Source organism: Balaenoptera musculus, chromosome 7 (genome assembly GCF_009873245.2).
Source record: "Balaenoptera musculus isolate JJ_BM4_2016_0621 chromosome 7, mBalMus1.pri.v3, whole genome shotgun sequence".
NCBI lineage: Eukaryota > Metazoa > Chordata > Mammalia > Artiodactyla > Balaenopteridae > Balaenoptera > Balaenoptera musculus.
In genome coordinates, this window is record NC_045791.1 from 80,538,276 (window position 1) to 80,552,614 (window position 14,339).

Sequence of the window (14,339 nt, forward strand, 5' to 3'; positions counted from 1 at the left end):
TTAAACAATTTTCCTACTTAAAATTCTACTCTTATAAATAGTAATTATTTGTTATGTATTATTCATATGATTATTTTTAATGGCTACATAATATTTCATTAGATTCATAATGCATGGTTTACTTAGGTTGTTTATAATTTTTAATATTGTTATAAACTTCAAACATTAAATATGATGAACTATTGTACCAATTTTATTTTATTTTTTGTATTTTGATGGATTTGCTTATGATAAGTTCCCAGGGTAAATATTCAAAGGGTGTGAATATTTTTATAGCTCTCAATACGTTACCTACTCAGTTTTCGTAAAGGATATACCAATTGACAGTGCCTACCAGTAACACATAAATATACCCAACTCACTACAGCCTCATTAAGATGGAATGGTAAATACTGTTTCCTCCATTTTTTTATGTAAAATGGAACCTTGCTTTAATTTGTAGTTTTTTTTGTTTGTTTTTTTTTTAAGTAAAGTCAAGAGTTTTTTCCTACTCATTAGCTGTTCCATTTCTGTGATATCTATTCACATTATTGATTGGTTGTTTTGCTGTTTTATCTTACAAATTTGAATTGTTTTATATTTGATAAATGTATAAACTTTGTTATGTTTTATATTAGTTTTTAATGCTATATAAAATTTCCTTTCTGTAGTAGAGATTGATCTACCCCCTCTCCGAACTTTACTAGGTGTTAGACGAATTGGATGTGATATAAAAATAAAGTACATTTTGGCTAATGTGTTTTAACTGTGTTATATGAGAAGCTTGAAACAGCTTAATTAAAAATTTTTTTCTGATTACACAGACCTGAGGAGGCCATATATATTCAATGATATGTGTGTGTATGTGTGTATAAATAATTTTCAGGTCCAAACTGTTTAAGCCTTGGAAATTTCAAGAGTCTGACATGGCTGACCTGCCTTGGGTAACGTCCTTCTTCACTACACTGCAAAGGTCAGAGTAAATGCATGGACTGTCCATCTAGCTGTAACTATGCTGTGAACTAAAATTCCCTTTTTATTCCTTTTGTCATTTCAGTGGGTAATTGAGAAGAAGGGGCTTGAATTACTGTTAAAAAATTATTAATTTTCAAAAGATGAGAAGCAGTAAAAATTAATATGCAGTTCTCAACTATGGTTCAAGTGTTATCATTATGTCATCCCAGCCGTATGAATGGAAATGGTTGTAGTGGGAATTTGTACTAACGAATCAACTTCAGTAAATGAAATTGTTTAAATGTATTCTCCTTTTTTGGAAGGAGAGATGAAACAGAATTGTGCTCAACATTTTCTTTGTTTATTTTTTAATTTTTTGGCTGCACGGCTTGTGGGATCTTAGTTCCCTGACCAGGGAATGAACCTGGGCCCTCGGCAGTGAGAGTGCAGAGTTCTAACCACTGGACTGCCAGGGAATTCCCTGTTTATTTTTAAAATGTGGTTAACAAGAAAACAAAAGAAATGTTTACATCAGAAGGAGAAGAAAAGCTACCTATATGCATACCATGCCCAGTGCTTTTTCCTTCAAGAAAAGTCGTTTATCTAGTGAAAGTAATTGAGGTTAGCAAGGGCTGAGGGAAAGAAGATCAAAGGTAGAACTGGGAGGAAGAAAAGGGAGAAGTGGCATAAACAACAATATTAATTGCCTTCATTATATTTAATGTTACTTTAACCCAGAAGTTGCTTCTGTTGTGTGATATTATACATCATAGACCTTTTCCCCCCTAGTTTAACCAGCTAGTACATGGTCATAATTTATTGCTTTGAATGCTTGTTTATGTGTAACCTAATAAAATGTACTTGTCAGGTGGTATTTCCCCTTACCTTTTTATTTTGATTAATTTCAAACCTAGAGAGAAGTTGAAAGAATGGTAAAGTGAAATCCTATATACTCTTTACCTAAGTTCACCAGTTACTAACATTTTGCTGCACTTGGTCTTCATCTATCTCAAATCATTTGTGAAAGCAGATTGACATAGACAATCTGCAATCAAGACACTTTACTCCTAAACTTTACAACATAATCATTAACCTACCTGAGAAAATGATCAATAATTCATGTCCTTTACAACCCATGTTCAAATTATCCCAGTTTTCCCCAAAATATTTGTTTAGCCTTTTAAAAATTTAATCTGGATCCATTTGAACATTGCATTGGTTATAATCTCTTTTGAGTCTCTTATTTTTTATTTGTTTGCTTTTTATAATACTTTTTCCCAAAGATATACATGTTTGTTTACCAAACTAGATTTTAAGTTATTTCCTGGCAGGGACTATCTCTCTTTTTTTTTTCCCCCAGGGACTATCTCTTATACTTATTTTCATTACAACTATTCTGTATAGCTGGATAGGAAATAATTGGACTTAATCTCACTAATTGGTGACATGTCTAGACATGTGATGACTAACTGAGTCTTTTTGGCATATCCTTTTTCAAAGTAACTTTGATTTTAATAATATTAAGGTTGAATTCTTACTTTTGGAAGTAAAAATTCTGTAATTTTTAAAATAGCTATTTTTCCTCACAAAACCCAATATGACAGATATATACAGTAAAACAGTTTATTGGAGGAACATTTCTTTAAAATGGTAACATATCATGATACAAGAATTCTGTGGTTAAATAACGTTGAGGGAATGTTGCATTCTGTATATCCTTCTTGGAGATGGATCATACACTTGAAAAATTCTGCTTATAAAGAAACTAGTTCACATTTGTTTTATCCTACTTTTTCACCAGTTATTTGAACATAGAACACATTTTGATTTTCATTTCACTTATTAACAAGTGGTAGTTTGGGAAAAGCTACTCCAGGGAATTTTAGCAGTCAACAGTTTTTCATCTTTGTACTTATTTGTAGGAGGTGTTTAACCATCAATTTAAAATTTTTTGAGTGTTCTCTTTGTGCCAAGAGTTGTCTGAACTTTTAGGATACAAAGATGAATAAGTTAAAACCTCTGGCTTTAAGAAGCTTACAATCTAAAGTCAAATAAATGTGTAAAAAATAAGTGCAATATAATTTTATAAGCATTTTTCTTTTTAGCTACCATTTATTCGGTGTTTACAATGTATTAAGCACTATGCTAAATGTTTCACATGTACTGTTTCACTTAATCTTTACAAAAGCTCTGAGGGTTATATGGTACTCTTTGTATCTTTTCTAAGCTCTAGTTTTCTGAGGCTGAGGAAAGATAAGTAACTTGCCTAGCCTCATAATTCTAGTGAATGCCTAACCTGTTTAATGCGTATCCTTAACCACTATACAGTATTTTTTTGTGTTGGAATTATATACAGAATACAGTGTGGGTACAAAGGAAGAGTGGTTGGTCCTTCCAGGAGGATAGAATATCATAGAAAAGATGGTTTGATTTGTGTTTTAAAAGGCAGAGTAAAGGGAGGGATGTGCAGTGAGCAACACCTACAAAGGCATAGAATGTAAAGCTGGATTCTGTGTGTATTTGGGTATAGGTCACTGAGTGGGAGCAGTTGGCCAGAAATGAAGTTAGAGGGCCAAGTGGAGGCCAGATCATAGCAAACCTCTTATGCCAGCCTAAATAGTAGGCAATGGATAGGATTTTAAGAAGAGTGATATGATCAGGTTTGCATTTTAGAAAAAGGTCTTGAGCTACAGTGTCAAAGTTGGATTGGAGAGAGAGAATGGAGGCCAGTCATACCATAGGGAGATTACTGTGTTTGGACAGGTCATAGATACATAGTACCAAACTAAGGTAGAGTAATAGGAGAAAGACTTTTCTGTCTCGGAGGACTAATATAGCTTACATTGAGTTTAAATGTAACTCAGTTTACATTTACTTTATTAAATCACTTTTTCTCAGTTGCCTTAAGAGAAAAGCAGCAACCACATCATCTGTGCTAAAATTTGTAGGTTTCTTTGTTTTCTTTTGGACTGGGGATTAGATTCAAAGATGTTTCATTATCTGCCAGGTTCACAGGTTACATGTGAGGTTCCCTGCTTTATAACCTTTATGGAAGTTTAACAGATGACTTTAATAATTTTCTAGAGTTGCAGACAAAGCTCTGTAATTTGAATATAACTAAAATTGTCAGTCAGTAATATAAGGGAAAATAGTGTCTTATGCCTGTGGTTTGATTTTTGTACTGTGATATAATTTTCTGTACTAATGGGACTAAAACATTGAATTTTTTTAAAAGTCAAAAATCTGTTTGCATATATTGGTTTAGAATAGAAGGAGTTTTAAACTATGTGATTGGTAAATGGTAAGTTCTAGCTAATGCTTATCTGTTAGATGACAAGCAGCGGTGACCTGCATTCTTTTAAAAGACAATCAGAGAATAGTAATACTAAACTTATATTGTAGGCATCTTTGTCATTGACTATACTATATACCTTTTAAAATTATGGTGAACTGTTCCATATATAGTAAAGTTATGTTTTGTCTTCATTGTGCTAGCTGTTTGCAATATTTTTCTTTTATTTTTAGGCCTGCAAAAATTCAATCTGTCTTGATTTATCTACTAATTGTTTGCATGGAAGGTTACAGGAAACAAAGTAGTAAACTGGGACATTAAGGTAAGTTAATGATGAATGATGGGCAACATATTATTTAAGTTTACTGATCCTTTAAAAACTTTTGTCTTTTGAGCACCACCAGATTGATCTGAATAAGTCCTGTTTAAAATGTTTGCAATACACGGTTTGAAGGATAAATAAATAAGTAGTTGAATGACTATTTGTTTGTAACGTAGTTATCTTTTTAAAACTATGCCATGAGCTTAGCAGTTTCATAAGAAAATATGCTGCCCTCGTTAATTAGCTCCACTTTTAAGGTATTTAATCCCTAAAACTATGTAACAGATTTCAACCCCTCAGAGACTTCATTGATTATCCCTTTTCTCCTATATCACATACTTCTCCCTGTCTAGTCTCCTGTCCATCAGCTTTAAACAAACTTAGATCTTTCCTCTCTGAGGTTAAAGATGAGTAATTTTTCCTCTTCTTCATAACCCCGTCTAGCCATTATATCTTGTCTGCCTTTTTCATGTGCCTCATATTTATGTCTTAGCTGGATGTAATGTCTTTGCTTCTATCTAAAGGCCTCTACTTATTTCCCAAGACGGAGTTAACTATTCTTGTCATGAGTACCTATAGAAGTTTCTATTATTTCACTTATCATGGTGAATAGTTAACTGTTTGCTTGCTTGATTCTCCAGTAGTCCTTAAGAACTTCAAAGGAGGGAACACTGCTTTTTCCCCCAGTGCCTGGCACAGGGATACATAATAACATTGTTGACTGAGTGATTAAACTAGTTAAGATTATTTGGGCTAATGTGAAAGTCAGAGATATCCTATTTCTAAAATATAGGATTTCCTTAAAAGATATATTAAATAGAAATTATAGCCTAAGTAAAATAAAAATAAATATAAAAGATAGTTATACTGGAACTTGCTGATAAATCAGCAAAAAAAATGACAACAACAAAAAAACTTTTGTCTTCTAGTCATTTAATACCAGTCAAATATGCTTATTGTTTCAGTGAACAGAAATCATTAGGATAATTCTTCTATGTAAAAATGAATCCATCAGTTTGTATTAATCTCATGTTATTCATGTGGTATAAAGCTTTTTTCTGTTTAACTTTGAGGTAAGAACACTTATTCTTACCTGTTAACATAGTAAGATTTATGACTTGTTTGCCAATTTGTAGGTTTTTTTAATTTGAATTTATTATATTTATTTATTGTATACAGCAGGTTCTTATTAGTCATCCATTTTATACCACATCAGTGTATACATGTCAATCCCAATCTCCCAGTTCATCCCACCCCCCCACACACCGCCCCCACCCACTTTCTCCCCTTGGTTGTCCATACGTTTGTTCTCTATATCTGTGTCTCTATTTCTGCCTTGCTAACCAGTTCATCTGTACCATTTTTCTAGATCCCACATATATGCGTTAACATACGATATTTGTTTTTCTTTTTCTGACTTACTTCACTCTATATGACAGTCTCTAGGTCCATCCACGTCTCTGCAGAAGACCCAATTTTGTTCCTTGTTATGGCTGAGTAATATTCCATTGTGTATATGTACCACATCTTCTTATCCATTCGTCTGTCGATGGGGATTTAGGTTGCTTTCATGACCTGGCTGTTGTAAATAGTGCTGCATCGAACATTGGGGTGCATGTGTCTTTTTGAATTATGGTTTTCTCTGGGTATATGCCTAGTAGTGGGATTGCTGCGGTCATATGGTAATTCTATTTTAGTTTTTTAAGGACCCTCCCTTACGGTCTCCATAGTGTCGTGTATCCATTTACATTCCCCACCAACGTGCAAGAGGGTTCCCTTTCTCCACACCCTCTCCAGCATTTGTTGCTTGTTAGATTTTCTGATGATGCCCATTCTAACCGGTGTGATGATAATACCTCAATTGCGTTTTGTTTTTGTGGTTTCTCTAATAAGTAGTGATGTTGAGCAGCTTTCATGTGCCTCTTGGCCCATCTGTATGTCTTCTTTGGAGAATGTCTATTTAGGTCTTCTGCCCATTTTTTCATTGGGTTGCTTTGTTTTTTTAATATTGAGCTGCATATCTGTTATGTATTTTGGAGATTAATCCTTTGTCAGTTGAGATAAGGACACTTATTCTTACCTGTTAACATAGTAAGATTTATGACGTGTTTGCCAATTCGTAAGTTAACTTTTGATGTCACGTATAAGATTGGTTTTATAAGGCTAGTTTTATGGATTACTTATATAGAGAAAGCTGATTGTTTGTGTCATACATTATACTCAAAATCAAGCAGTCCTTGTTGCCTTGAGTATAGATATGTCGAAATCAAAAAGGAACAGAATTATCAAGAAAAAGACTATTGCTTTTTATACTGCAAGCAAAACCAAAGCCAAAAAAGTTAAATGAAATGACAACTGGGAAAAAAAACACTTCCCATCCAAATTCTAGTTTTACTTATTGTAAAAAGCCCTTAAAAATCAATATGAAAAAACAGGCAAAGACTATGAAGAGGTTGTTTACAGACTTAAGGTACGTAAACATGGCAGTTTCAGAACTTTTAGCAGTTAATAATAGCTAATCCTATATAGCCCCCATTTATGTCAGGCACTAAGCACTTTTCATGCATTAGCTTATCTCGTCCTTGTAACAACTTTACAAAGTGGGAATTAATATTATTCTCATCTTACAGATGAGAAACTGAGGCTGGGGAAATTAGTAACTTGTCTAAGATACTGAATATATTTTGTTAAGTTATCCAGAATAGTCACTTTGAACTTTGGTTGAAGCCACTCACTCCACCTTTTTTTGTAAACTTAAAGTAGGAGGAGTCAGTCATATTTGTAATGCAAATACATTCTTTTTTTTCATGACTTGTTCTCCTGTTTGTTATGACTAATTGCCTTGTGACAGTGTTACCTCGTATATCACTAGTGTTAACGTTATGAAGTCTACTTACGGGGTCATGTTTAGATTGCCTATGTTGGGAATTCGTAAACTTTGGAAAACAAAGGTGTATTAAAATGGTCGGCCTTGTATCTTGAGTATTGATTTTGGTGACCCTTGAGGCTGCTCTTTAAGCATATGCCCGTACAAGGTCCTTTAGCTTAGGCCAGCAATATACCTTGCTTAAGGGTGTAGCAAATTATAACCTCATACATGCTGTGTAGGTATTAAATGAGAAATTGGCCTGTGTTTTATAAGATTAAAAAAGTGTAGTTTCCTACTTTCGGACAGCATAAACTGCATAGGTGGATTAACTGTACTCTTTCCTCTAATGGAACAAATCAGCCACTTTGGTGAAGGACAGATTCCTGAGGGATTGAATGAAAGCACAGTTTCTGAATTGATAACACCTGTAGAAGGAGATTGGTGGGTATTTGAACTCCCCAAGGCATCAGGTATTAAGCTGAAATTAACATGAACTCGTCATTGAGAAACTGAGAATTGAAAGATAGATTGAAATGTCTTGCTACCATGATGAAGAAACTTAACCATTTGTAGCTGAGGTAGTCCATCCCTAATTTACTAATGGAGTTCAGAAAGTGCATAATACTTCAGTCAAAACACTTAAGATGTTGATTAGACTCTTGACTATCCTTAGTTTGTACTGTTTAGCAGAAATCGGACAACATTGTTAAATTTATGGTAGAGAAAATATTTACATGTTCATATAAGTATATAATATTGCAGTCACTGATTTCTCTGATATTTATGCTCTGCATGTGACCTTTGGATGCAAATTCCTGAACCAAATTCCTTGTTACAATATGCATATGATATAGAACATGTGATACAAAAGTGATTAGCATAATTATGATAATTAATGATATGGTCACAATTCCACAGAGTCAGACTAGAGAGAAATTTAATTGCAACATTTATCTTGATTGTGAAACACTTTATTCAAAGACATCCTATTACCAGGACAATCTTATGCACTCCCATGGAATTGCCATTCTTGGTGCCTTACTTCAGAAGGTGAGCTAGTCTAAGGTTATGTAGATGTGACTGATGATTGTATTACCAGTTAGTGTTGAGGGTTTTTTTCTTTCCAATAAATAAATAGATATTATTATATATTTTATTAAATATATTTTTAAAATTACACTATTATAGCTTAAGTTGTATTAGTGGATATAATTTATGTCACAAGCAGCTTTGTTAAAACTTGAATCACCTTATACAAGACTACTTATCTTACATAACAGTGTATAATCTTGATATAAGGACCTTGGGTGTTCACTTTGGTATTTGGGAATTTCATCATTTAAAGACACTATTTTAGGAATATGTTCCAGAGTTACCTCAGAAAAAATAATGTTTAAATTGTTCATATTTTTCTAACCAAGATTTTTATATTTAGTAGATGTCTGATTATCATTTCAAATTATAGCTTAATGACAGTTATTTAAACTGAACTTTACAGAACCCTCTTCTATTGGATTTCAGGTGCCAAGCACCTTGATGGATGTTAATGTATTGATGGCAATTCAATTACTCATTGAGCAGGTATCATAGAGAAAATATGCAGCTCCTGCAACAAATTATCAGTATTTACTCTTTGACTTCCGTATTGGAACCGTGGAGATTTTCCCTTCGAATTGGTGAGAGCAGGCTGTTGGATAAATTTATATAGTTGTTTTAGATATGTATTTTGCTTATGTGACTTTATTTTAGGTATATAATTTAAGAGTGAACTTTCTATTTTAGGTCACATACAGTATCTTTCCACCATCATCAAGGACAGCAGGAGAGTTTTTCCGAAAGAAGTATGGTGTACAGTTCTCCTAGAGACACTTAGGATTTATTATGGGTATGATATCCTTACTCCTCCTCAGTTTGATATTGTTTCTGTTACTTGATTGGAACATCTATATTGTTTATTTTCCAGCAATTCTACTACCTTAACTTCAGAGAGCCAGGATGTTGTGGAGGTTAAAATGATGAACAGTGATCACATACACTGGGTTTGAATATTATGTTTCATTAATGTCTAGCCATAGGCAACTTCTCAATTTTTCTGTGCTAAAGTTTTCTGCTTTGTGACAAGGAGATATAAAACTGTATGACTTCCTATGGTTTTTTTGAGGATTAAATTAATGATTAATAATGTGGTAAAGCACTTAGAACTGTGTCTGCTACATAGTATTGCATAAATATAAGCTGTTTTAACAATTTATATCTTTTGTCATTGCAACTCCTAACTTCAAAAGGTTTTCCTTAAAAGAAAAAGAAGCCAAAGATGCTAAGAAATTTCTATTAATTACATGGAAACATCTTCTTTTAAACTATGAAATCTTTTATATATAAAAGTACAAAAATATAAAAATTAAAAATTTCAATTCTTGCCCATTTACTTTCTCTTTCAGGAGTGATTGTAAATATAGTGAGCTGTCTCTAGATGATATTCGAACAATAAGGACTTCTTTGTATGGACTAATTAAATATTTCTGTGCAAAGGCGGAACTCATGAAGAGATACAAAGTATTATTGGTTATGTATCTGCTATCAATGAAGAAGAACAGGTATTATGCTCTGGATAAATCTGTTATTACTTTTTAATAATTAAGTTGCTATATCATCTTCTTCTAAACTTACATGTAATATAACATTTTAAGAGTAAAATGTTTATAGTGTCACATATAATATTACTAAGCAGTTAAAGAAGTAAATTTTATCTCCTAACTGAAAGTTTAATAAAATAAATGGCAGTGTAATAAAATATTTCTTTTCTAGCTAATAGTAAAATATTAGCTAGAAAACAGTATGTGGAAAAACTTGTTCTGGCAATTCTGAAATCTGTTTTCATAGGCCACATGATGTATATTTAACTATTATCAAAGTTACTAGGCACATTTCTAACATGAATTTTAATATATCATAGGTTCATAAAAATTTTGCATAAAGAGTAAATTATAACTGTATTCCTATTTTTAAATACTTCTACGTACACTATTCATTTTTACCTCAGAACTACCCTTTAAGACAGTGGTTCTCAATGTATGGGTCCACTTACCTGGGAATTTTTTAGAAATGCAAATATATGGCCAAATCAAGCCCTCCAGGTGAGTCTGATGCATGGTACAATTTGACCACTGATACAAAATATACAGACCAGGAATTACTCTTCCCATGTGCACATTTGGAAATATATGTTCAGAGAGATTAGGTGACTTAAAAAGTAACACAGCTGATATACCTGGAAAAATAACCCAGATGTATTTACTGCTCTTTCTGTGCTCTTTCGGTATACCACTCTCAACACCAAATCTGAGCATCTTAATTTATGTTGACTCAGATATTTTGCCTCTATCGTGATATATGCATTGTGGACTCAGTGGTTATATGACTTCATAATTGGTATTATATAGAAGAGTTAACTTAGGCTATTTCCTTATAAGTGTTGAACTACTTCAAAGCTTCTCATATTTAGAATAATGATAATCATCTATTTCATGATAGCTGTATTGTCACCCTGCTATGATTCATTGCCAATGATATTTTCTTGGTCAATTTAGTCAAACAATTATTTACTGAATACTTTTATTATTACATATACATAGAGTAATACTAGATATTGTAGGTATTTAATGATAAAGAATTATCATTCTATTTTTAGCCTAATGGAGGCAGGGATAGACAAGAAGTGTTTATAAATAATTATGAAACAAAAAAGAGTATGATAATTTCTATAAGAGAAATATGAAGTCCCATGAGGTTTTCACTGGAGAGTGTTACAAGTTGAGGAGACTAGGAACGGCTTTATGGAAGAGATGGCTTTTCATATGGACCAAGCAGGATAGGAATGGTTCAGCAGGTGAGTGTGAGTAGTGAGAGGATATACAAAAGGAAATGGAATAAGCCAAAAGCCTAATGGAGAAAAGGCAAGGAGGGTTCAGAAGACATCAAATAATCCAGTTAAGCTAGAACATGAGGGTATAGAGGACTTAAATAACTATTTGTGGTTTTGACTTTATTTGTGCTTCCTATATGAGTGTGGTTGTTTGTGTTGCTTAATTTTAAAAGCTTTTGGAATTTTGGACATACTCTTCGGTCTCCTACGTACCAGCCCAACTAGAGGTCAACTTTTCTTACTGCGTTTGAACCAGGAAATGCTGACATACTTATGCCTTGCTCTTAATCAGAAATACTCTGACAGACTAAGAGAAATCATTTTTTAAGGTACAAACATGTCTTAAGAGTCTTTATATTTGGGGACATTTGTGGGTGTATGCATTTACATGGAACGTATCCAGTTCTATGAATGTAAATTCTTCTTTTCATGTCTACTGCCATCTAATTTTTAAATTGTTCAGTTTGTTTTGATGTATATTTATCATGCTTTTGTTGTTTTATGTATTTTAAAACTAATTATATTGTAATCTTATCAGTAATTTCAGTGGAAAATCTACTCTGCCATACCAACGTAGAACCTCTTATCCCCCTTTTGACTTACAGTGGGTCTATGTGGCAGATCATACTAAGCTTATTTAGCATCCACTGTTTTATCAGGCACTAAACCCTTTCTATATATTAGTTTACGTAGTCCTTGCAGCAACTTTATGAAGTGGATATTATTATTCCCCTCATTTTACAGATGAAGAAACTGAGGCAGAGAAATTAATAACTTGTTAAAGGATGTAGGACATATTTTATTAAGCTATCCAAATATCCCAAACTTTGAACTTTGCTGAAGCAGCCCACTCCACCTTTTCGGTTAACTAAAATTATAGAAGGCAGTCATATTTCTACTGCAAATACATTTTTTTTCATGATTTATTCTCCTGTTTGTTATGCCAAATTGCCTGTGACATTTGTTTCCCCTTACAATCATTAGTATGACATTATAAAGTCTACTTGTGGGGTCATGTTTGGATTGCCTATGTCTGGAATTCCTAACTTTGGAACAAAAGTGCATTAAAAGTGGTCCTACATAGTCTCTCTTGAATATTGGTTATGGTGACCCCTGAGGCTACTCTTTAAAGCATCTGCCCACACAGGGTTCCTATATGGAGATTTAATGTTATTTCTTCAAAATGGCCTTGCAGGGGTTGTTCATGATATTATTTTGCCAAGATTACCCTTTCCATATAGGCTTTCAGTATCTCACTTTGTCAAGATTGACCTAACTCCAAGAAGTGTGGGGTCACTATTCATTCTTCCATTTTAGCAGATGGATGGGTTGCTTCACAAAGTATTTCCTCGTTGTGAAAATTATTTTGACAACTGTCACATAAATAGATTACTAGATTGATCTAGAAGTATCTTTGTTTTCTTCAGAACACACCTTTGTTCCTCTTGCAAGCTACAGGATTTGTTTCCATCTACACCGTAGCCCATTAAAAGAAAATTTTAAATTATTCCTTTCATCTACCAAGAATTTATATAAACTAGGGTTTTTAAACATATTAATTATTCAAGGCAGTTGCATTTTCATTCCAGTTCATTTTTAATTTATTTTTTAATGATAGCAAGATAATGGAGTGTCTTCCTATTTAGTGCTATTTTTTAATACTTGAGGAATAAATGATGCTTCAGAAACAGTGTACACTAATATTTATTCGATATTAACCTAAGTGACAATTGTTCTTATTTCTCTATATTGAGAATATATTACTGTGTGACCAGGTTATGGAACAGATGTTGAAATGCACGAACGTTTATGAACGAAGTAAACAACGTATTCGACTTAGAGAAGTTGGCTACTCAGGATTAGGGCTCCTTCTTAATGAAGCACCTGTTAATACTTCTCTCATTAAAAGTCTCACCAATCAAATTATAAATACAGGTATGACTAAGGCTAAAATATTGATACATTTAAGAAATGTTCTTCATAGTCATGTAATTCTATTTGATGGCTCTGAATTTTTTTTTTCTTCGAAATTCTTCTTTTTCCCTCTTTCCTCAGGTTTGCTTTTAAATTACCTATTACTTGATTCAGCAGGGGCTTTTCTTGGGTACTGTTTCAAATGTACCTTTGTTGTTTTTGTCTCCCCGGAGCATAGCATAGTACCTTACTTGGTAGGCCTTCAGTAAATGTTTATTGACTGAGTGATTAGTAAATAATTGAGTCTGGGCTTCCCTGGGGGCGCAGTGGTTGAGAATCTGCCTGCCAGTGCAGGGGACACGGGTTCAAGCCCTGGTCTGGGAAGATCCCACATGCCGCGGAGCAACTAGGCCCGTGAGCCACAATTACTGAGGCCTGCGCGTCTGGAGCCTGTTCTTCGCAACAAGAGAGGCCGCGATAGTGAGAGGCCCGTGCACCGCGATGAAGAGTGGCCCCCACTTGCCACAACTAGAGAAAGCCCTCGCACAGAAACGAGGACCCAGAACAGCCATAAATAAATAAATAAATAAATAAATAAAATTAAAAAAAAAATAATTGAGTCTATGAAAAGAAAAGGACACTAGAGAAAATATGTACAAGATATTCTTTTTCCTTTCAGAGCTTAAATTCTTAAAAGGAAAATGAAAACTAATTTCAGATGTTCTTTTTGTTTCTAATTTTGCTTTTATGAACCTTTTTTTAAGTACTGTCCTACAAACTACCGAATTTTTGTCAGATGCTAGGGGTTCAGAAAGGTATAGATAAGGTTCTTTGTCTTGAGTGGTTTATCATCTCATTGAGAAGACATGTACATAAAAGATAAATACAAGTATAAGATCCAAGCAGTATCGACAGTATGTTCAGGCAATCAAAATAAAAGAACAGCTTTTTAGGGTTTAGTCAGAAGATGTTAAACATTCTAAGCCTAGTTGTCTTTGTAAAATTTGAACATATCTACAATTCCTATTTAAAATGAAACAATTATTTCTGCATTTATATGACTATTACATACAGTTCTTTCTTT

General features: G+C 33.3%; 1 protein-coding gene across 1 annotated transcript in view; it reads left to right on the forward strand.

The window, feature by feature from the left end:
• The window catches only part of NBEAL1 (neurobeachin like 1), a 165,804-nt gene that overhangs the window by 68,605 nt on the left and 82,860 nt on the right, over positions 1–14,339 (forward strand). Inside the window, 18 exon segments of the mRNA XM_036857714.1 lie at positions 328–336; positions 882–920; positions 923–952; positions 4,459–4,510; positions 4,513–4,547; positions 7,700–7,886; positions 8,028–8,030; positions 8,337–8,405; positions 8,408–8,466; positions 8,938–9,058; positions 9,061–9,092; positions 9,180–9,301; positions 9,858–9,937; positions 9,940–10,035; positions 11,515–11,583; positions 11,586–11,613; positions 11,615–11,665; positions 13,113–13,276. Of these exon segments, the coding sequence (XP_036713609.1) occupies positions 328–336; positions 882–920; positions 923–952; positions 4,459–4,510; positions 4,513–4,547; positions 7,700–7,886; positions 8,028–8,030; positions 8,337–8,405; positions 8,408–8,466; positions 8,938–9,058; positions 9,061–9,092; positions 9,180–9,301; positions 9,858–9,937; positions 9,940–10,035; positions 11,515–11,583; positions 11,586–11,613; positions 11,615–11,665; positions 13,113–13,276 (1,246 nt within the window).